The 22,915-nt window shown below is 54.3% G+C and overlaps 2 protein-coding genes and 1 long non-coding RNA gene across 12 annotated transcripts in view; 1 reads left to right on the plus strand and 2 right to left on the minus strand.

Moving 5' to 3' along the window:
- Positions 1 to 22,915, minus strand: part of CASZ1 (castor zinc finger 1) — a 235,905-nt gene that overhangs the window by 21,950 nt on the left and 191,040 nt on the right. For 8 of the 9 annotated variants that reach the window (XM_072608836.1, XM_072608835.1, XM_072608838.1 and 5 more), the window contains 9 exons: positions 21,869 to 22,670; positions 19,222 to 19,290; positions 14,536 to 14,626; positions 12,604 to 12,768; positions 8,981 to 9,153; positions 6,543 to 7,378; positions 2,582 to 2,735; positions 2,034 to 2,097; positions 454 to 608 (listed from right to left, as the gene is read on the minus strand). In XM_072608836.1, coding sequence (XP_072464937.1) covers positions 454 to 608; positions 2,034 to 2,097; positions 2,582 to 2,735; positions 6,543 to 7,378; positions 8,981 to 9,153; positions 12,604 to 12,768; positions 14,536 to 14,626; positions 19,222 to 19,290; positions 21,869 to 22,670 — 2,509 coding nt within the window. The remainder of the gene's footprint in view (positions 1 to 453; positions 609 to 2,033; positions 2,098 to 2,581; positions 2,736 to 6,542; positions 7,379 to 8,980; positions 9,154 to 12,603; positions 12,769 to 14,535; positions 14,627 to 19,221; positions 19,291 to 21,868; positions 22,671 to 22,915) is intronic. The other variant, XM_072608840.1, reaches the window with a different exon arrangement.
- On the minus strand, positions 7,387 to 8,035 carry LOC140503164 (uncharacterized; the record flags this gene model as incomplete). The annotated part of the gene is made up of 1 exon (XM_072606976.1): positions 7,387 to 8,035. A coding segment is annotated over one exon (639 nt), but the record flags the coding sequence as incomplete, so codon positions are not given.
- LOC140504189 (uncharacterized) lies at positions 8,622 to 18,464 on the plus strand. 2 transcript variants are annotated; one of them, XR_011967000.1, is made up of 7 exons: positions 8,622 to 8,717; positions 9,014 to 9,232; positions 9,677 to 9,850; positions 10,575 to 10,757; positions 15,821 to 15,873; positions 16,716 to 16,908; positions 18,182 to 18,464. It is a non-coding gene; the product is annotated as an uncharacterized lncRNA (long non-coding RNA). The 2 variants fall into 2 exon arrangements; XR_011966999.1 differs by lacking the exon at positions 16,716 to 16,908.

The raw sequence follows: 22,915 nt of genomic DNA on the forward strand, positions 1-22,915 counted from the left end.
TGGGCTCAATGTATAATAGCTGCAGCAAGAGTAGGATGTTTTAAGGTTTTACATGTTTACATATCTCCTTCCATCCTCACTACAATTCTACAAAAGAGGTGCTTTACAGATGAGGAAACGAGACTGATTCAGAGGGGAATTTTTTGGAAGGTAATTGGGGTTAAGTGACTTGCCCTGTCATACAGCTGGTAAGTGCCTGAGGCCTGATTTGAACTCAGGTCCTCCGGACTCCAGGGCTAGTGCTCTCTCCACTGTGCCCAAGGCCACACAGCTAGTAAGGGTTGGAGTCAGCATTTGAATTCAGGTCATCCTGACTCCAGGGCTAGCACTCTCTCCGCTGAGCCACACGGTCCCTGGCTACCCAAGGCAGATAAACTGTAGGAAATGGTGCCAAGTGGCTTTGACCTCCATCTGGGGTTCTCCAGGAAAAATGCTGCTTCCTTCCCCCCATACCTGCGCAGGTATGCTTTCCAGGGCTCAGATAGCTTCTCCTGAACCAGGCTCTTCACAGCCTTTCCCAGGTATGGAGAGGACTCTCCCGTGGAGCCCCCTTCTGCCTCGGTCTTGATGCTCAGCAAACTTCCGAGGTTGGGGTTGCCTTGGGACATCTGCAAAGGAGAAGGGGAAAAGGTAGGAGGGAGGGGGAATCAAGGATCCAGTACACAGAGGAACAAGGGGTGCTTCTGGGAATCTCTCCTACCCCTAGCTTTTGTTTCGGGATGAGAATCAAGCGGGAGTGGGATTGGGGAGGGGGCTGTTGAACTCAACGCTGGGTGAGACATCGCCCAGCCCTCCTCCTCCATCATGAACGGACGGGGCCTGTGGCGGCCTTCCGTGTTCAGCACTGGACCTATGGATATTCAAAAGCTCCATCAACGGTCCCTCCCCATCAGCCCCCATGCTGGTAGGAGGCATCACTCAAGTCCAGGCTGTGACTCCAGCCTGTCTTCTCCCAGACTTGTCGGCTCCCAGGCTATTTTCCTGCCAGAAGGTTTTCAAAAGAAACGCAAGAGGAGAAGAAGGAGGGGGAGACTGGTGAAGGGGGAACCCCTATGAATTCCTTTCGAACAAGAGAAGGCACACAAAAGATGAGTGAAGAGGGAGGGGAGTGAGCCTCACAGGGGGAGCCAAAGACATGCTTGTAATGAGAAGGGAAGGAGGGAATGGGGAAAGGAGAGGGGGCGAGAAAATTTGACCCACTCAGGTCCAGGAGGCTCAGAGAGGGATTCCAGCAGACAGCGGGGGAGTGGCTGACCAAAGAAGGGAGAAGAAGCTACTGGAGCCAAGAACAGAGCGGGGCTCTCTACACAATCCCCTGGCCTGCCTGGCTGGTGCGAGTGATGATGAGAGCGAGCCTCAGGGACACCAGAAGGACAAACCGCTAGTGCCCATCACGCAGCCAGATGATAACACGAGGCCCAGGCCCGGCAGCATCTCCGCTCGCTAATGCAGTTGTGTACAGTAACCAAATTAATCTCACCAGAGTCAAATTTATCATGTAAAAAGAGGGGGGGGGAAATATATTTGAGGTGATGTATAATTTAAAAAGACCCTGCATTATTTAAAATAAATATTCCAGAGTGTCCTACCCAGGAGGCATCCCAACACCATTACTCACACCCAGAAAAGTGGAAATTGATGCTTTGCACCCACTTTGATCTCCAGCCCCCCCCCACTTAAAAACCTCACAAAACAACAAACAAAAACACATAAAATGAATAAGTAACATTAATAACGGATAAAGAAAGAAGTTGGAAGACGAGGGAAAAGCTTTGGGAACCCTCTATCTGAAGGGAAGGGGGGAAAAGGTGTCAGAGGCTGGGATATATTTCTTCAGCCAGTTCATTAAATTAATTTGTAAGCAGTGGCTTTGAAATTATATCCGATGAAAAATGGTCTCAAAATTTAAATGGTACAAACTCATCTTATTAGAGGCAAAACATTAAAAAACAAACACATCCCCCCACCCCTCCTCACCCAGCTTTAATTTCTCTGGGTGGGGGGATGGAAGGCGTGTGATGGATGGTCCTTACCTTATTCATAAGCGAGGATAAAAGAGATGAATTTGCTGCGACTGCGTGGCTATTTGATTCATTGCTGGAACACACAAACCAATGGGCGTTAGTGAAGATGTGTACGGGGACTGGGAACCCAGAGATTAATTCCCCTCTGGGCTCCCTCCCCAGCGCCTAATGCATCTGGCAGGGGAGGAAGGGATGACACTCCCTGACAAGCCAAGGGCTTGTTGGAGAAGTCACAAGCAGCTTTGCGGAGCCCCTCTTTAGCTACTTCTAACACAACTACATTTTAGCCTGGCTCACCAAGTCCCAAGTTCAGGATTTTCCTTCGGGGTTCTTAGGTGATAGAGGAGTGTAGTATCATTAGAAGACATTCAGTACTGGAAGGGACATCAGAGACTACCTGGTCCAAGCCCCTCATTTTACAGAAAAATAAACGCCCCTGTCCAAGGCATAAGGCCTTCAGCAGAGTCACTTGCTTGGTGTCTTGGGGGCTGGGGGCCCTCTGAGGAGGGGCCTTCCCAGCTCTTTGCTGGGCTTGGGCCCTGCTCCCCCAAGCTCACCTGTGTTCCTTCACGCTGAGGTCCAGACTGCGATCCTGCAGGGTCTCCTGGGAGCCTGAGGAGGAGGAGGAGGTTGAGGGGGTCTCCCCAGAGTCCTGTTTCACCTGGGTTTGGGGGAACCGTCCAGAGGGGATCTGCTGCTGCTGCCCATTCCCTGTGGCAGAGGAGACACAAGGGTTAGAGGAGCAGAGTAGGGGGGAAAGGGTGTGTGTTGGAAGGAGGGGCAGTATACCCACTGAATGGCAGCAACCTTCCCAAGAGGCCGAGCAAATAGCCAGAGGGCAAGAAGGAGAGGGCACTGGTAGAGAGGGCTCCCCCCCCCCCCCCACTGCTGCCGTCAGCCCTGGAGGAAGGGATGGATGGATGGATGGATGGATGGATGGATGGTAGGCCAGCCAAGAGGCCTGGCTGCTGGTCAGCATTTCTCCCCCTCTGACGTGATTACTTGTGACTCGCACCCCAGCATGGCAATTCTTCAAGTGATAATTATTGCAAAATTATGTCAAAAGTTGTCTGGGCTCAAGGGGCCTCCTGGAGGAGAAGGGTGGGAGGCTGGCAGTGGGGGACCACGGCCTGGTGGGTGGGTGGGGAGAGCCCATCCCACTTCATTTTCTCCACCAACTGTCACAAGGAATTTGCGGGGCCGTCGCTTGAGCATTTATTAAAGTCTCTGTTAATGTTGAGTCAGAGTGGTACATCGAGACTGCCAGGCAAGCCCCCTTCCCCATCCCCAGCTCCCCGTTGCTGTGGTGACCAGGCTCCGAGTACCACTGAGCATGCCCGGGAGGAACATCTGCTGTGTCAGGGCTATCGAACCTGACAGCCAATCAGATTGGTTCAAACTGCGTGACCTCTCTCTCCCATCCGGCTGCCCCAGCGAGGGGGGCATGAGGCTGCAGCCTGAGGGGAGGCAGGCAGAGAGGGAGGATGAATGCACCCCCGAGGCTGATTTGGGGGGCTACTTGATGGGCCAAAGGTGTAGGGGGGGGCAGAATATAACAAAGGAGGAAGAAGAAAAGAAGGGACTGAGAGAAAAGTTGCTGACAGAAACATGTCCAGTGAGCTTCCTTCCACAATCCCCAAGTGACTAAAATATTAATTTACCCTGAGGCATTACAGCTGACGGGCTCGCCGTTTCACAGACAGCTAGTGGCATTTTATTAAAAAATAAAGGAAAACGGTTCCCTCAGTGACCTTTCTATTTGGTAAAAGGAGATTTTTTTTTTTTTAACTAATGAAACTAAGTGTTGGAAAGTTCTGATGTTTGGCTTAGGGGAGGGGGCTAGGGCATGTGCTGGATCCAAATGGCAGCAGCGGGTTCCACCTCACCCCTCTCTCCTACGTACGGCTACCCCTTTGAGAGGAAAAGCCTCTGCCTGGGCTGGTGGAGTAAGTGGAGACCCAGGACCACCACTGTAGAGCTGGAAAAGGACACAGAGGCTAGCTAAACCAACCCCTTTAACTTACCGGGAAGGAAACTGAGGCCTAGAGGGGCTTTTTAAAGGTCACACAGCTAGATAAGTATCCAAAGCAGAACCTGAGTCTTCCTGATGCCAAGTCCAGGATGCTACCCACTGCCCCATGATGGCTTCTGGGTTTGGTTCTTGGCTTGTGGCTGCCTATGGAAGCCTGAAGCCAGGAGGGGATCTGAACCCAGATGATGAGAAGGACCTGGGCCTTGCTTTACAAAATGCCTTTGGCAGTTCCCCAAAGAGAGGCGGGGCCAGGGAAACAGAATGGAAGGGGAGGTATGAATCCTCGAGGATGGGGGCTACTTTGTCTTTTCTTTGTGTGACACCCTCTCATCCCCTGCTTAGAATAGTGCCATGCATACAGTAGGTATGTAATAAAAGCTTGCTGGCTTGGATGGAATGAGGAGCCCAGCAGAGCAGGGGGTTGGTCCTGGAATCTCAGGGCCTCCCTCACTCAGGGACTTCAGTCATGGCAAGTTCCATGCCCCCAGGAGGCTGTGGTTTGGGGGAAGGGAGCAGTGGTCACCTTTGGAGGGCAGTGGTCACCTAGTGACCAAGACCAGCTCAGCAGGATCTCCTCTCCTCTCTGAAAGGAAGGTAAGAGGGAAATGCAGAAGGAGAGAGGGGGAAGGAGAGGGACAGAAGACTGAGCAGAAAAGACAGGCCAGATTCATGGGGAAAGTGGGAGAAAAAAATGAAACATTAGAGAAGAGAGGAAAGAGAGCTGGCCTTATGTCAAGAAGACCTGGGTACAAGTCCTGGCTTTGACACATATGAGCTGTGTGACCTTGGGCAAGTCACTGGCATTCTCAGTGACTTCTCAGAACAAGATTCCCCTCCCTGGTCATCGATCCCCTAAATGGGTTGTAGCTTCTTATTAGAATAAAAGCTTCTTAAAAGTCTTATCTCTATGTGTGTTCTGCCTCCTCGATCAGTGCCTGGTACCTAGTAAGTGCTTAATAAAGACTCATTCATTCATTCATTCTGCTCAGACAACTCTCTTAGATTGATGGAAGGAGTTTCCACACAGTAATGAAATCTTGGGTTGGACCTCAAAAAATACAGACGGAAAAAAAAGCCAATCAATTGAGGTTCTGACCTCCTCTTGGGGGCCTTTCCAGACCCTCCTCACTCCATCACATGGAGGTGACAGCAAGGACATCCCTCGGAAGAAGGAAGAGAGGACATCTTATCCCCTATTGCTCTGTTTCTGACCCCTGGTCTTTACCCTAATGCCAATGTCCCTAATCTCTTCCCCCCTTTTTAAACAGAACCTTAAAACCTCAGTTTCTTCAGGTCCCAAGCACTGAGAAGAAGCCTGACTTTCAATTTCTAGTTTAAATTTATTTTGATAAAGAAAGAATCACCCTGAAGACAGGTTAAGCTAAGATGATTTGGTATCTTCCCTCACCCTGGGAAACCTGCAGGAAAGGAATCCTTGGAGAATGGAGGCTCTTAGGGAAAGATCTTGTAGATAAGGAGCCAAATGATACTCCTAGGGCCCCTCACCCATCTGGGACTCAGTTATTCATATCCTGCTTTCTTCAAGTCAGGCCCGCGACCCCACTTTCCCCTGCCAATGTACTCAAAGGATGGATCACAGATTTAAATGTTGTCTAACACTGTCATTTTAAAGATAAGAAACGGAAGCCCAGGGAGGTTGTGTCTTAGGATAGTCAGTGACAGGGGCTGGTTTGGAATCCAGGACTCCCTGACTCCCAAGCCCTCCCCCAACTTCTCTGCTTAGGTGTTCCTGTCCTAGGTTCCACACTGGACAGGTGACAGGCATGAAGGTCTGTCGTCCCTGGAGGGGGTTTCACATGGGGTCTCAGGGAAGGATTAAGGCTTGGCTCAGGGCCCAGTCTGAACTGTTCTTGACTATGCGGTTCCTGGGAATGTTAGGAGGGAAGATGGTGGGAGGAAATAAAGGGGTGGGGTGAAGGGAATAGATTAGAACAATGACTCTGAGGGTATAGGGGTGGGGACACTCACTGGGCTCTTTGTGTGGTCGGAGCCAAGTTCAGGACCAGGCACCACCGCACACTTACTAAACGCCCTTTGAGTGAATGAATGAAGGAGATGGGACAGATGTAGCGGTGGAGAAAAGGGAACCAGAGAGAAGAAGCCTGCCAGCTGAGCTCTTTGGAGGGTAGATGGGGGGGTTATATGGGGAAGGGTCAGACGTACAGCCTCTCCTCCCCCAAGCCCACCCTTTCCCCCAAGACTGCAGCCCTTTGGTCAGAATTCCTGGGGAAGTGATTCTTCAAGGCCCTTCCTGGGGCTCCCCGGCTCTTAGCTCCAGAACCTGCAAACATTTATTAAGCACTACTGTGTGCCAGGCACAGAAAGGACCGCATGTGGTCCCACTCTCTCATCGTACAGATGAGCTAGCTGAGGCCCGGGAAGGAGGAAGCTTGAGAAGCTGCGGGCCCTCGGGCCCCAGGGCCAGGCTTGGGTCACGGAGCCCTCGGCCCGGCCCGCCTACTCACCCGCTTCGAAGGCAGCGGAGGGCTTGAGGGCGGCCGCGGCCAGCCTGGCCATCATGGGGGAGATGAGGCCCTTGCTGGCCGAGATCCTCTCCATGAGGGAGGCGGCGGGGGCCGGGGAGGCCGTGGAGGCGGCCGGGGCAGCGTCGCCGGCCGGGGCAGGGGTGTCCGGAGCCCCGGCGGACAGGGCGCCCAGCAGACTGGCGGCGCCCGCGGGCAGGGCCGCGCCCCCGCGCCCGGGCAGGATGGGGAAGAAGGGCCCCGCGGCGGGCACGGCCGCGTTGGAGAGCGCCAGGGCCAGCGGCACGCCGCCGGGCAGGGCCTGCGGGACGGCGCCGGGCAGGGCCTGCGGCAGCAGCCCGGAGCCCTTGGCCGCGGGCGGCTTGGCCGCGGAGGCGGCGGGCTGGGCATCGCCGGGCGCTGCCAGGGACGCGGCCGACTGCTGGCTGGTGGGCGAGGCGCTGAGGCTCGAGTTCCGGCTGCTCAGCGCCGAGAAGTCGACGAGGTCGTCGTTGCTGGACTCCTCGGGCTCGTTGTCCTTGGCGCCCAGCAGCGCGGCGGGCAGCCCCAGCACGGCGGCCGAGCGCACGTGGCGCCGCTCGTGCTTGCGCTTGTGCGACGTCATCTGGCTGGTGGAGGTGAAGGTGAAGCCGCAGCCCGCGCGGATGCAGTGGAAGTGGTTGGTGGCCTTGCTGTACACGCAGCCCTCGTACTTGCACTCCTCGTACTTGTAGAACTTCTTGAAGCCGTCCTTGGCGTAAGCGTCGTCCTTGATGTGGTAGCTCTTGTGCTTCTCGATGTCGCACTTGTTCTTGAACGTGAACGTGCAGCCGGGGCGCCTGGCGGGGAGAGGCTGGTCAGGGGGGCGAGCGGGGCCGTGCGCGTGGCGGGGCCCGGGGGACCCGGGGAGGCGGGGGGCTGGGAGACCAGGCGGGGCCGGGGGGATCCGGGGGCCTAGGAGACCAGGAGGGCCCGGGGGACCCGGGGAGGCTAGGAGACCAGGCGGGGCCGGGGGACCCGGGGAGGCTAGGAGACCAGGAGGGCCCGGGGGACCCGGGGAGGCTAGGAGACCAGGAGGGCCCGGGGGACCCGGGGAGGCGGGGGGCTGGGAGACCAGGAGGGCCCGGGGGATCCGGGGAGCCTAGGAGACCAGGAGGGCCCGGGGGACCCGGGGAGGTGGGGGGCTGGGAGACCAGGAGGGCCCGGGGGATCCGGGGAGGCGGGGGGCTGGGAGACCAGGCGGGGCCGGGGGACCCGGGGAGGCTAGGAGACCAGGTGGGGCCCGGGGGACCCGGGGAGGCTAGGAGACCAGGAGGGCCCGGGGGACCCGGGGAGGCTAAGAGACCAGGAGGGCCCGGGGGACCTGGGGAGGCGGGGGGCTGGGAGACCAGGCGGGGCCCGGGGGATCCGGGGAGGCGGGGGGCTGGGAGACCAGGCGGGGCCGGGGGACCCGGGGAGGCTAGGAGACCAGGTGGGGCCCGGGGGACCCGGGGAGGCTAGGAGACCAGGAGGGCCCGGGGGACCCGGGGAGGCTAGGAGACCAGGAGGGCCCGGGGGACCCGGGGAGGCGGGGGGCTGGGAGACCAGGAGGGCCCGGGGGATCCGGGGAGCCTAGGAGACCAGGAGGGCCCGGGGGACCCGGGGAGGTGGGGGGCTGGGAGACCAGGAGGGCCCGGGGGATCCGGGGAGGCGGGGGGCTGGGAGACCAGGCGGGGCCGGGGGACCCGGGGAGGCTAGGAGACCAGGTGGGGCCCGGGGGACCCGGGGAGGCTAGGAGACCAGGAGGGCCCGGGGGACCCGGGGAGGCTAGGAGACCAGGAGGGCCCGGGGGACCCGGGGAGGCGGGGGGCTGGGAGACCAGGAGGGCCCGGGGGATCCGGGGAGCCTAGGAGACCAGGTGGGGCCCGGGGGATCCGGGGGCCTAGGAGACCAGGAGGGCCCGGGGGATCCGGGGAGGCTAGGAGACCAGGCGGGGCCCGGGGGATCCGGGGAGGCGGGGGGCTGGGAGACCAGGCGGGGCCCGGGGGACCCGGGGAGGCTAGGAGACCAGGTGGGGCCCGGGGGATCCGGGGGCCTAGGAGACCAGGCGGGGCCTCGTGGGACGTCCAGGGAGCTCCAGGAGGCTTGGAGATCGGGAGACCAACCAAGGTCCTGGGGGATGCCCCAGAGGAGACCCAGGTGAGAGCCTAAGATGGAGGAGGTCCTGGGGGATCCTGGAGAGCTCCCGGGGGCTTGGGGACTAGGAGACCAGGCGGGGCCCTGGGGGATGCCTGGGAGCTCCGGGAGGCTTGGGGGTCAGGAGGAGACCAGGGAAGGACCTAAGATAGGCAAGGCCCTATGACAGGCGAGCCAGCCTAAGACCTCGGAGGCTCACTCCCTGGTCCAGACATCACTTCCAGCTCCAGTGTTGCCCGGCATCCCTCCGCGCCCCTCCCTCTCACCTGCAGTGGAAGTGCGTGGTTTTCTGCCCGTAGAACTGGCAGTCCACAGTGCCGCAGTCCTCCGTGGCGCGGAAGCGCTGGAAGCCGTCGTTGATGAGCTGAGTGTTCTTTTTGTGGAAGTTCTCGTGGGTCATGACGTCCGAGGTGCTCGTGTAGACCTTGTTGCAGCCCACCTGCCCCGGGAGGAAGACAAACAAGGCTCAGGAAAAGCAAGGGAGGCCTTGGCCAAGACACATACTGAGCAGACGGGAGGTAATCTTAGAGGGGAGGGTCTAGCAAAGTGGGGAGACAGGAAAGGCCGCCCACAGATGGTGGGATTGGAGCTGGGTCTTGAAGGAAGCCAGGAGGCAGAGGCGAGGAGGGAGGGCATTCTATGCAAGGGGGACAGCCAGGGCAAAGTGTGTTGGCTGGGGGGATGACAGAGGACCAAGTAGATCAGTGCAGCTGGATTGTAGACTGTATTGAGGGGACTCAAGCGTCAGAAGAATGCAAAGGTATAGATGAACAAATACAAAAAAATAAAGAAATACAAAGGAATGTTGGGAGGCGGGAATTCTACTAATTGGGAGCCAAGGCCTACTGTAGGAGGCAGTTGGAAGAGTGGCACTGAAAAGGGGGGGAATCATAAAAGGCCTTGAAGAGCTGAGTCTTGAAGGAAATCAGTAGATAATCAATAATCAATCAACACTTATTAAGCACCTACTATGTGCCTGGCTTGGTGTTAAAGACTGGAATTCCAAGGGGGAGAAGGGAAAGCATTTTTGGCAAGGCAAAGAGTCTGTGCAAAGACCCAGAGATTGGAAAAGCCTTGGAGGCCAGCATGACCGGAATGTAGGGTGTATGGAGGGAGACGGAAATCATTCTGGAAAGGTAGGTGGAAGCCAGATTGTGTTTAAATGCTAAATAACAAGTTATTCTAGATGTATTCTTATTGACATTTCTAGAGCAGGTGTAGAGTGTGGACTGGGGAATTTAGAAACCAGGGACAAAGGAATCAATCAGTACACTCTCCTACCCTGCTGTGAGGGGAGACAGAGACCCTGGAGTCATGGGTATGGGGAGCAGGATGAGGCAGGGGGAATAGTTCATCATGACCCACCACCTCCTAGCTTGCTATTGGAACTATTCTTATTAACTAGGGGCTCCACTGTTTCTAGGTCTGCAAGTATTATGGGTACCTTTTAAATCCAGACCCTTTAGGCAAAGTCCTAGTTGCCCTGCCCTAGTTATATCCTCTAGCTTGCAGAGCACCTGAGCTCCCTGACTGCCACTTTCTCTTAGGCTTAGAGAAGAAGAATCCTCCAGATTCCTATTCCTGTATGTATGTAAGGCCCTGATCAGACACACTACCCTGGGATCAAGGCAAGGCTGGGGCCCTGAAGTCTCCTGGGAGTACAGAAGGGAGTCTTCCTGCCTTCCTTCCCAGGGCAGATTGGGATGCTCTGTACTCCAGCTCCTGACCTTGAGTGGAGCATCCATCCCATCCTCCTCCATTAGGCCATTAAAGTAAAACCCCAGAGAGGCTTAGGGTCTCAGGGCTCCATCTGGAAAGGAATTTGGAGCCCTCTGAGTCCAGCCTTCTGATTTTATAAAGGAGGAAACTGAGGCCCACAGGAGGAAGGTGGCCTTCTGACCACTGAACAGAGAGCAACACCCCAAATCAAGAGCCAAGGTTAAATGCCACCTCTGAACAATGGCTGGCCCATTTAGAGAATAACAGAGCTAGAACTAGGGCCCAGAGACTCATCCAAGGTCACACGGACAGTAAGTGCCAAAGGTGAGATTTGAACGTGTTTTTTTAACTCTAGTCAACACTCTCTGCATAGATCCAGGGGCTCTGAGGAGTGGGTGTATAGCCTCAGTGAATGACTCCATGCTCATGCCTCATCTAGGAAGAGTCCTCCTCTGCCCACTTGCCCTTGGAGTATCTCAGAACTGGGGTCCAGATTCCAAGAGATCCACCTGCGGCTGATGGGAAGGGCTCTGAGGTGGTGGGCATGGGTTGAGCATACCCCTAGTGCAGTCACGAGGAGGTTAGAGGCAGGGCTGGTGGGAGGTACTCAGGGCCCTCCTCCCACCAGCCTGGGTAAGACGGGCAAACCTTGCCATATTGAGTCAAAAACTGGTGGAATTTGAAATCGCCCTCAAGACTTGGGTCATGCCAGTGTCTGCACCATCTCAGAGCCTGGACAGCCGAGCCCCCCTCTGCCTGCAGCCCAGGTTGATTCAAGCAGGCTATAACAACCCCCCTGACAAATACCCAGAAAAGAAAAAAAAAGAACAAAGATTCTGCCGCTATTTGCAGGCAAAAGGAACTCTCTGTGGACCTGACACCTTGAAAAAGCCCAGACTCTGAAAGGCATTAAAACAAAGAATTAAACAAAAACTCCTCGGGAATTATTTGCAACGCTGCTCTTGGTGTTAAAGCCTGAAAAATGTCTGTCTGTATAAACAGCTAACTGAATTTCATCCGCACCAAGTAAGGGCATGGGGAAGGCCCCGCCCGGGCCTGGCCCAACACTGCTGCCCAGGCAGCATCACCCTGGAGCACCCAGGCTCTCGGCCCCACACCTGTCCAGGAACAGCTGGGCTGGGAGAAGGAAGAGGGGAGCCAGCAAGGGCCGACCGGAAGGTCCCTTCTCTCTATGGTGCTTAAAAGCCTGCCTGAGTCAGAATGAAACTTACTGCCTGTGTGACCCTGGGCCAGGTCACTGGGCCACTCTGAACCTCAGTTTCCCCATCTGTAAAAAATTGGGAAAAGTAGTGGCATCCAGTAACTATCTCTCAAGGCTGGTGTGAGGTTCTAAGGTTTTTTGCAAACTCTAAGTTTGCAGAGTGGTGGCAGCTGCTCCTTCTGGCCCTCGAGGCTCTGGGGGCTAGGGATGTGCCCAGCAGCTGAACTTCTTCTGCACCAGCCCCTGGTGGGCAGGGAGATGCTATCCTAAGATTTAACAGAGGGCAGAGCTGGCTGCAGACTGAGGAGTGGCTGGGCCAGGAAACAGGCAAGGGGATTCTGAATGGGTCTGTCCACAGGCTATTCAGAGTTTAAGGCTCAAATCCTAAATCAGGGAATGTGAAACAGGCTGTGAATCTAGTCACAGGTACTGGGTTTGAATGCTGGCCCTGTCACTTCATAGCTGTGTCCTTTCCCTCTCTAGGTCTCAGTTTCCTCATCTGTAAACTGGGGGCACTCAGACTAGATGAGATAAATGAGGTTTCTTCCGGTGCTCCCTTGTGCCTATACTGGACTCCATTCTCTGGAGGGCCCACCCTAGGACCCCTGCCTATAGTTTGGTCAGACAGTGTTTGCAGGAGCAGACTAGAGGCTGTTAGACAGGCCAGACCGTGGATAGGCTGGAGGTCCCTTGCAGGCTCCTTGTCTCAATGTCCTCCCTCCCTCGGTGGGGGGTGGGGGGGAGGGGTCTTTGGTAAGGGCAGCTACAAGGTCAGAAGGGCATCCCACTCTGCAAGCCTTTATCAGTCTATACCAGGCACTGGGGATAGAAACAGAAGCCGGTGCCTGCCCTCAGGCTTATGTTCTCACCCACCACACACCCTATAGGGAGGCAGGGGCAGACAGAAGGAGGCCCCCAACACCCTCTGTCTGGCTCGGCCCCTGTTACCTGCATGCAGTGGTAGTGCGTGCTTTTGCCATTCAGATGGCAGCCATGGTAGTAGACGCTGCAGTCGTCCAGGGGGCTGAAGCGCATGAAGCCATGTTGCAGGGAGTTGTCTCTTTTCTTGTGCATGTTGTAGTGACGTATCACGTCCTGCTTACTGGTGAATCTCTGCAGGAGAGAAGGTGGGGCAGGGAGGTGAGCCCCAAGCCTCCCTGGGCAGCTGGTGCAGGGCTTGGGAGGGAGGCAGGCACTGGGATACTGAGACCTGGATTCAAATCCTGCCTAGCAAAATGACCTTAGACAAGTAACTTCAACTCTCTGGGACTCAGTTTTCTCATCTGTCAAATGAGCACTTTAAACTCAAAGGCCTAAGATTCCTTCCAGCTCTGAATCTAGGATCCAAAGTCGCTTCAGCTAGGTAAGCCTGTTTCCTCATCTGCAACATGAGGGGGTTAGACCAGATGACCTTTGAGGTCCCCAAGGATCCTGTGAGCCTATGACGTGGTTGTTGGGCTGCTCCAGTGGGCTGTGGATTATTCAGTGCTTTCTAACAATTCAGTTGCTGTATAAACAGCAGCCAGTATCCTTACCATCCTTACCTTTTTCAGTGGATTTCAGACAGAAATGGTCTTGGGACAAGTCATTATTGTACCTCTATCTTTTTATATTTAATAACAGCACACATTTGTAGAATGCTTTAATCCTAAGAGCTAGCATTTAGATAGCACTTCAATAATGATAATATTGGTGACAGCTAGCAGTTACAGAATGTTGCGTTGCTGATGAGTCATTTCAGTCATGTCCAACTCTCCATGGCCCCACTGAGGGTTTTCCTGGCAGAGATCCTGGAGTAGTTTGCCATTTCCTTCTCTGACTCACTTTGCAGATGAGGAAACTGAGGCACACAGGGTTAAGTGACTTGCCCAGGGTCACACAGCTAGCAAGTGTCTGAGGCCTGCTTTAATAATAATAGTGAGCATTTATATAAAACTATAATAATAATAGGTAGCATTTAAATAATGCTGTGAGGTTTCCAAAGCACTTTACAAACCTTTGATCCGTCTAAAAACCCTATGAAATAGGTATCATTATTATCCCCATTTTACAGTTCAGGAAACTGAAGCAGACAGAGGTTAAATGACTTGGCCAGGGTCACACAGTTATAAACGTCTGAGGTCATATCTGAGCTCGGGTCTAGTGCTCCATTTTGGACTATTATTACTAAGGTGGAGAAATTAACTCCTTTCTGCGACTGAATGAGAGTATTCATCTGTAAGCTCATCCTCCACAGGTTTGCTGAAAACAGCTTCAGGATTATTTTTGTTATTATAAGCAGTGAAGGGTAGACTTCCCTTGGCCCCCAGGGGCGTCCCAAGGGCACGCCCAATATTTATTACTCATCATTCCACCAGCAAGCATACCAGGCGTTTGGGGATACAAGCTAACATGGAATTCTCCTCTGGATGATTTGCCCAAAGACAGAAATGAGAATTTACTGGGATGAGGGCTCCAGTCTTGTGATCTCATCAAATCTGAACTAGGAAGGGGAGGCCCTGTACTGATCCATGTAAGTATATCTGAGTGCACCTAGGAAATGCTGACCTCCTATCACTAGTCCAGGGGCTCCCTACTACCCCAGCTGGACACCCAGGTCCATTGGAATGGAGTAAAAAACAGAAGATATGCCTCCTCTCCTCCCCTCCCTCTCCCGCCACAACTGGAATGGCATTTCTTCAGTCTTCTTTGCCATTAAATAGTGGATATGTGTAAGCATGGTGCCAGGCTCAAGTAGGCACAGATATGGTCTGGTAGGTTATCTGCAAGGCTGAATTATTGTGTGGTAGTTTTGGTTTCAAAGCCATGATTGTTGTCTTAGGGGATAAGGGGCTGCAGGGCAAGTGGTTGGATCCACTTCTTGCCCCCTCTTCCTCTTACCTGATAGTTGCACTCAGGGTCCAGGCAGTGGTAGTGTTCCCGGTACTGGTATGCACAGTGTATATGGCCACAGTGCTGACTGCCAGAGAACCTGTGAGGGGAAAGAATTCTGCTCAATCCAATCCAACAAACATTGATTAGACACCTACTGTGTACTTACGCTAGGCACTGAGGCATGAAAACAAGAAAACAGTGCAAATTGTGCTCAGGAATCTTCCAATCTAATCACACCTATACAGGTAAATAATCATAAAGCTCATTCATTTATTTATTACATGACTCATGGTCTCATCAGTGTAGGGAACTCCCAGATGAGGAAATTCCTTCTACCAGTGCAGATCACAGATTCTCTGTAACTTCTAGTCTGAGAATTCACTCAACTTAGGAATTAACGAGTTGCTGGAGATCATACAACTGGTATGTGTCTCAGACAAGATTTGAACCTAGACATTCCTGGTTCCCAAGGTCATTTCAGTTCTTTACCCACTAGGCCCCACTGTTGCTCCAATACAAAGCAATTTCAGAGTGAGGAGGTCTTGTGGAGGAGGAGGGCCACCAACTAGCCCTGCAGGGACCGAAATGGTGGCAGGGTGGAAAGGAGAGATGGGAAGGATGTGAAACATAAAGAGGGAGAGAATTCGGAGCCTCAAGATTATAGGGATAGACAGAAGCCATCTAGTCCAATTCCTTTATTTTGTAGGGGCAGAAACTGAGGCAAAGGTGGTTAAGTGATGTGTCCAAGGTCATACAGGTAGGATATGAATTGAGGTCTCTTGGGATGGGCAGCTAGGTGGTGCAGTGGATAGAGAGCAGGCCCCAGAATTAGGAGGACCTGAATTCAAATCCAACCTCAGATAACTACTAGCTGTGTGACCCTGTTAGCCTCAGTTTTCTCATCTGTAAAATGAGCTGGAGAAGGAAATGGTAAACTGGTCTAGTATTTTTGCTAAGAAAACCCCACATGGGGTCAGGGAAAGTCAGAAACAACTCAACAAGCTTTTGACTCTAGAGACAATGATTTTTCAGAATTGAATTAGGAAGAATCAGGGTAGGCAGCGTCCTTTGGGGGCAGATGATTTCAGAATCTTGGGTGGCGCCATGGATGTGTGATCCCAGACAAACCACCTAGACAGGTGGGAAGGGCCCTTCAAGCTCATTAAATCTAGCCTCATTGTATGGAGGTCACAGGAAGGCCCTTTCGCACACTGCCTGCCAAGGCCAGCTTCTCTGCAGCTGAGACCCGAGTTCAAAGGATCTTATTAGTCCAAACCCCTTCCTTTTACAGATAGGGAAACTGAGGCCACGACGGGAAGCAATTCATCTGCAGTCACACAGGTGGTAAGTAGACAAGTCGGCATCTGCACCCATATCCTTTGGTTTCAAATCCCTGAGCTCTGCTTTCACAATGTCACTGCTGTTTTCCCTTTCCAGGGACAAGGACACTTAGGAAGGGTGGAAACTCTGAGAAGGTCCCACTGCCTGAGACACCCTGTCCCCCCCTCTCCCAAGAGCAGAGATGGCTCTTGTTTATAGAGCAGTTTACAGTTTTAGAGGCAGAAAGTCAGGAAGACCAGAGTTCTAATCTGGCATTGAAAAAGTCACAGCTATGTGACCCTGGGCTAGTCACGTAACTTCTGTTGGCCTCATTTTTTTCAACTGTAAAATAGAATAATATTACCTACCCACTCCCACCCCCCAAGATCCCTGTGAGGATCAAATGAGATATTTGTAAAGTGCTTATCACAGTAGTGCCTGGCACATTTAGCAGGTGCTTTATAAATGCCTGCCTCTCTCTCTCTCCTTCCTTCCTTCCTATAGTTGTGCAAAATAAATGCAGGATGCGCAAATTTGGGATATCCACCCCAAATATTCACACGGACTATCTGTGTCCAACCTGTCATAGAGCATTCAGAGCTCATATTGGTCTGATCAGTCACAGTTGGACACACTGAAATTTCACTTTATCATGGTGATGTCATTTTGATCCTCTTTGAAGATGGACAACAATCCTTCTTATAGAAGTTACTTTGTGAAGTGAATAGAGCTAATTATTATCATACCCATTTTACAGATGAGGAAACTGAGGTTCAGGCAGTGGTGTGACTTAGACACAGACATAAGGTTAATAGGTGGTAGGTTTCTCCTGAGCTCTAACCACTGTGTCCTGCTGGCCAAGAAAGGCTGGGGCTTGGTGAGAGACAGACCTGTGCAGCTCCTGAGACAAAAGACACATGGCTAACCCAGGAAGGGGAGCAGGAGCCAGCAAGAAAGCTGGGTCCCATGAGCCCACATGGAGACAAGAGGAGTCCCCAGAGGAGTTGGGGGAATAGACAAGATGGGGCCCAGTTCAGCCATTCAACTAAAAAACGTTTGGTAAGTGCTTACTATGTGCAAGGGCTGGGCTAGGGCGTGGTCCTGGAAGTTAAGGAGTTTCTGTGTCACTGGGGGCCTATGACAGAGCCCTTTGCAGCCAGGGCTCCTCTCCATGTTCACAGAATTCTAAATTTAGAATAGGACAGTGCCCTGGAGACTACACAGGCCAACCCCTTTATTTTATGGCCCAGGCAGGTGGGGACTGTGTGTACTAAGAGACAGAACTGAGACTTGAACCTGGACTCCTGACTCTAAATTCAGGGCTCCTGTCCCTACATAGGAACACAGTAAAATAAAATCAAGACAGTTCAAGGAGGGAGAAAGAGTATGAGTAACTTGGGAAGACTCCCTGGAGGTGGTGGCTTCTAAGAAGGCCCTAGAGAAGATGAGGCTTCTGAGAGGCTCAAGATGAAACCAGACTCACTCCACAGAACAGGGCAGGTGTGCTAGGTCTGAATCAATTAATCCATAGTGATTAAGCACCTACTATGTGCCAGGAACTGTGCTAAGCACTATGACAACAGTGAAGCAGTCCCAGATCTCAAGAGGCTTATATTCTACCAGGGGAGGTAACGTGTGTGTGCGCGCATGTGAATAATGGCCTGGCCTGGTATACAGGAAGCCCTGGGTTCCAGTTCTGCCAGTGGGGCATGCTGGTTGTGTGACCTCATTAACTATCCTGGGAGTTCCCTTCATCGATGAAATGACAGGTCCAAGCCCCACCCCATTATAAAATAAACACAAGACAGGGTTTGCTATTTTTGAGATGGGGGGAGTATTGGCAGTTAGAAGGACCAGAAAAACTTCTTGGAGGAGATGGGGACAAATTTTTGAAAGAATGACTCCAAAGAATCAGGTCAGGAGGAAGCACGTTCTAGGCACGCGTCCTTCTGGGAGGGAGGGCATTTGAGAGCCCACCTAGGTGTCAGTGACCAAGACAGATGACCAGAGCACACAGTAGGTGCTTACCAAATGTTCACAGAAATCACTCACGTACGGCCCAGGCAGCTAAGAATAGCTAGTGGCAGGAGAAAGCAGTTCTGGGCTTAGATCTATCGAGGAGGCAATGAATGTCCCCAGGAGAGTCTGCCAAAACTTGGGAAGTGGCTTCCCTGGGCTGGGAGGGCAGAGGAAGTTAGCGAATGGGGCCTGCCCTGCGGCTGAGGCTGAGGAGGTGTCTAAAGGGTTATCTCCATCCTCGGCATTTTCTGACACTTGAAACAGTCCAGAGTTATGAATTTTTAAAGCCTAGCATCTGTTTGGCTTCCCACAGTGGGGAGCTCACACTCACGCCCTGCTCGCCAGCCAGCATGAAGCCCCGGACCGCCTCCCTCCCGATGGCCCTTCCGATGGGAAGCTCTCTTGGAGCCCAGATGACCAACGTATCTGTGCAGAGCCTCCTCAACGACGATGGAGCTACGGAGCTCAGCCAGTGTTTACAGACAGGGCCAGTCCCTCTGACGATGATGTGTGAGCGGGAGAGGGAGGGGAGGGGCAGAGAAGGCCCCAATTATGGAGGGGGGAGAAAGACCGTACACAAATAAATATTTAAACTGGAGCTGCCAAAAGGACCATCTGTTGAGGCGCTAATAATAATAATGAGATGATAATAATAAAGGGGGAAAAGCCGTACTGAGGAAGAGAGAGACAGACACATGGAAAGAGATGCAGAGGAACACAGTGAGGGAAAGGGGGGAGCAAAAGACAGAGATACAGACATCACGGATAGACCCCCCCATGCCCATCCCCTCTGCCCCCCACGCCTCCTGCCCATGGACCTGGAAAGGTACTTGGAGTGAATCTTTTGGGCTGTCTGAGTGACAAATACTAACCTTCTCCCCACCTCCATTCATTTTAATGGATTTAAACATTGTGGCCACTGCTGGCCCAGGAAAATATGGACCTAGTGAGTCTAGGGTTGGGGTACGGGAAAAGCAGGAGCCACCCTGCTTCCTCCATCCTCCATCCTGTTCTGTTGGCCCGGAGGGAGGGCCACACCCACCCAAGAAGGCCGGGCAGGTTCTGAGTCCTTCCTGCTTCTGGTCATCCCTCATTCCCCCTGAACAGCTCTGACTTGGGGGGGGGGGGGGGGCATGAGAAAAACCGTACAGATATTGTGTTTGCTTAGTTTTGCATTAGGGGGTCATCAGTGCCAGAGCGGTTGCTAATAGGATATGTGTGCGTGGAGAAAAACTATGTAAAATGTCCGAGAGCATTTCGGTCAGTCAAACGGAGGGGTTGACCTCTGTGCCCATTTTGCCTGGTCCCCGGGGACCCTCTCTCCACCCCAGTATCCCTCCAGGAATGGCCTACCTGGCAATATATTTCTGGTAAATGTTTACATCTTCAGTGACAGCTGGTTTATCTGTGGGCAATCCGTTCCTGGGGAGAGACACACAGGTCATAAACAGCCAGTCAGAGAGGTGAGGGGATGGCCTCACTTCCCTCGGAGCTCCTAGCTGGGCTAGTCCCTTATGGGGGAGCTCAGACAACGCAGCCCCTTGTCCCCACCTACCCCTAGGATTTTAAGGTTGTCACACTCATGGTAGAGAAATGCCCTTGGCAAATGAGGGTTACCCATTGAGGCTGCTCAGGTGAATGGTCCCCCTAGCAGCTAATTCCTCTAAGGCCTAGGCTTCTGGGGGGCAGCATAGATCTTTGAACCCATCACAAGCTACAGAAAGAAATTTCCTGCACCTGAGGAAGCCCTGCTCCTGTCCCCATCTGCTGTCCCATCCAGGAACAATATAGGGGTGGACAGTGGAGCATCACAGGGCAAGGGAAGGAGAAAGCACAGGGACAGAGAAAGGAAGAAGAGTGGGGCTCAGCTGGTAGGTGTGGGCAGAGCCAATGCCATGGACTGTCCTAGGAACCCAGAAGGGTCTGGAACTGTATCTGCCTGGAAACTGAGTCTGGAGGGGATCCCTATCCACAATCAGTAAGTATAGTAAAGAAGTGGTCCAGACACGAAGGATCACAGACTCCAGAGCTGAGAGGGCCCTTAGAACACAGGATGTCAGAGCTGGGAGGGCCCTTAGAACACAGGGTGTCAGAGCTGGGAGGATCCCTAGAACACAGGATATCAGAATTGAAAGAGTCCTTAGAACCCAGAATGTCAGAGCTGGGAGGGGCCTCAGAACACAGGATGTCAGACCTGGGAGGGCCCTTAGAACTCAGGGTATCAGAGCTGGGAGGGCCCTTAGAACACAGAAGGTCAAAGATGGGAAGACCTTCTGCGTCATCTAGTTCAACTTTCATTTTATGAATGGGGAAACTGAGGCCAAGAGAGGGGGAAGAGGCTTGCTGGAAGTCACACAGGTAACAAATTGCAGAGCCAAGACTCAAACTCAAGTCTCATGCCTTCAATACACCATTCCTTCCACTACACCACAGTGTTTTTCACCCAATCTTCCTCAAGACTTTCTTTACTTCTGACAACTAGTTAGTAGGGTCAGAACCACCAGAAACTCATGACCGTGGAGGATGAAGCGGTCAGGCCCCTTCATTACTTCAAGAGAAAGCAGGAATGGCCGAACCCAAGGAAACGTTATCTTGGGGGCTAATCCCTAGCTAAGGCTGGTGTACCAAGAGGGAGGTTGGTGTGTGTCACCAGCCTGGCTCAGAGAGCCAAGGGGAACTGAGGGCACGTGAAGGCATCAGGGACCTTTGTAGAAGCACAGCAGCTCGAGGGACCCTCAGATCCTTGGGGAGAAGCCCAGGCCCATGGGAGGGCCTGGGTGGGCCAAGGGCCCCAGAGATACTTAGGGAGACAGAAGGACTAGATCGAGGCCTGAGAGCACAGAAGGAAGGGCCTCAGGGGCCCAACAGCAAGTAAGCAAGGCCCCTCAGGGGTTTGAGGTTCACTGGCCAGGGGTGTCTCACTTTTCACCATGGTCCATCTCTTGACAAATACAACTATCAGGCCAAGCACAGGCTGCTCCTTAACCATGGATATCTTAGAAAAGTAAGAAAAATGTCCAGGTGTTCTCTGAGAAAAAGACCAGCCAGTCCCATCCGTGGCAGGACACGTGCAGGTTCTGCACAGATTAGATGCAGGAGGAGGAAGGAAGCCATCCGTTCCCTTATCACTCACCCAGCATCTCTGGGATGCTGAGAAGGGTGCGGCACTGGTGGCCTAGCCTGGCGCCCTCTTCATACCACCTGCAGGAAAAGGAGAGAGCCCAAGGCCTGACCTGGCTTGTATTTAGACTCCTTGGCCCTGGGTTTTAGGCTCTGGTGCCCCAGGTGGGCAGGGAATTCAGTGGCCACACCAAGGCTGGTACACAGCCCATATGAGGGATCAGTCACCCTGTAAGGAGAGGTCCTCTCAGCCAAATAAATGAGGAAAGCCTGGATGGTATGGGGGAGAGAGCAGCCAAAGAAGTGCCAGGGATGAGTCTCGGGAAAGGAACTTGGGTGGTCATTCTCCAAAGCTGGATAGGGCTTCCCTCTGGACCCAGCAGAGATGCGAGAAGGTATGACCCAGAAAACGTCATCCTCAGACCATTGCTGCCCTGGGTCCCTAAAGAACTCTTGGGGGAGTAGAAGCTTAGTCTTGGGTACAACCTGTCCTGGTCACCATTTCTTGGGCCCCAGCGCCTGTGGGCACACTATGAGTTTTAACTGCCCTGCCAACTCTGAGGATCAGGGGAACATGAGTCGTTCAGATATACCAGGCGGGCTGGGCCCTTTTTTGTGACCCAGCTCCCCTTTAAGACCCACCCTTCACCTTCAGTGGCATTTCTTTGTCCCACAGCTCTCCCTACAATAAGCTCTGGTGCCTCAGGGAGGAAAAGTCTATTTGGCAATGAACCTTGGCTGGGCAGCTTTCACCCTCTGGGGAGCCGGGCTGCCCCTCTAGTTACAGGAGCCAGGTCTTTCCGATGTGTCCCAGTGGTCTCACCATGCGTGCCTTACTGTGTGCGTGTGTGTGCGTGTGCGCGCGGTGGAGGAGCCTTACTTGACGGTGGAGACAGTCCCCGTGGTGATGGAGTCCGTCTTGGAGAAGGTGGACTTCAGGTACTCGGGGGTGTTGAAAGGCAGGGAGGCGGGGGGCTCGGGCCCCAGCACGGGGGGCGCGCTGGGGGCGCCGGCCAGCGGCGCGGGGGCCAGGCTGGGGGCGGGGGGCGCTTTGACCGGGGCCAGCTTCTGGACGTTGCGCACGTCGTACTTGGAAGGGCGCCCCACCTTGCCGGTCTTGAAGGCGATGGCGCCCCCCATGTCGGGGTTGCCCTCCCCGGGCTTGAAGAGGTGCAGGTACTTGACGTTCTCCAGGTCGTACTTGGACGGCTTCTTGTACGTGTTCCCGTTCTGCGGCCGCAGGCTCTCGCCCGTCTTCAGCTTCTGGATGAAGAAGTCGTACTTGGAGGCGCGGGCCATGAGCCCCTGCATCTGCGCGCTGCCGCCCGACGGCAGGGGCAGGATGGTGGCCTTGGTCTCCAGGCCGGCCGCGGCGCCGGGCAGCCGCAGGCCGGGCACGGGCCCCGCCTCCTTGGCCGCCCTGTCCTCGGCCTTGGCGCCGGGCACGGGCCACGGCAGCTGCTCGCCGGCCTTGAGCTTGCGGATGTACTCCTCGTACTTGGAGAACCTGGGCCGCTTGCTGTCCTCCGAGGCCGGGGCCGCGGGGGCCGCGCTGGCGTGGAGCTTCTCGAAGCTGACCTTGCGGGCCAGCTCGTCCCTCACGTTCTGGTCGTCGTAGCCGAACATGCCGAGGAACTCGTTCATGGTGGTGGCGGCGTAGTCTCGGAGAGAGGACGCTTCTCCTGTGGGGACAGAGGAGGGGTCACCGGGGGCCGGGCTGGACCGGGGGCTCGAGGCCCCCAGGGCGAGGGGCCGGACCAGGGGCCCCCCAGTGTGAAGGGATAGACCAGGGGCTCAAGGACCCCCGTGTGAAGGGCCGGACCAGGGGCTCGAGGCCCCCAGGGCGAGGGGCCGGACCAGGGGCCCCCCAGTGTGAAGGGACAGACAAGGGGCTCGAGGCCCCCAGCGCGAGGGGCCGGACCAGGGG

Source organism: Notamacropus eugenii, chromosome 5 (genome assembly GCF_028372415.1).
Source record: "Notamacropus eugenii isolate mMacEug1 chromosome 5, mMacEug1.pri_v2, whole genome shotgun sequence".
In the NCBI taxonomy this organism is placed as follows: domain Eukaryota; kingdom Metazoa; phylum Chordata; class Mammalia; order Diprotodontia; family Macropodidae; genus Notamacropus; species Notamacropus eugenii.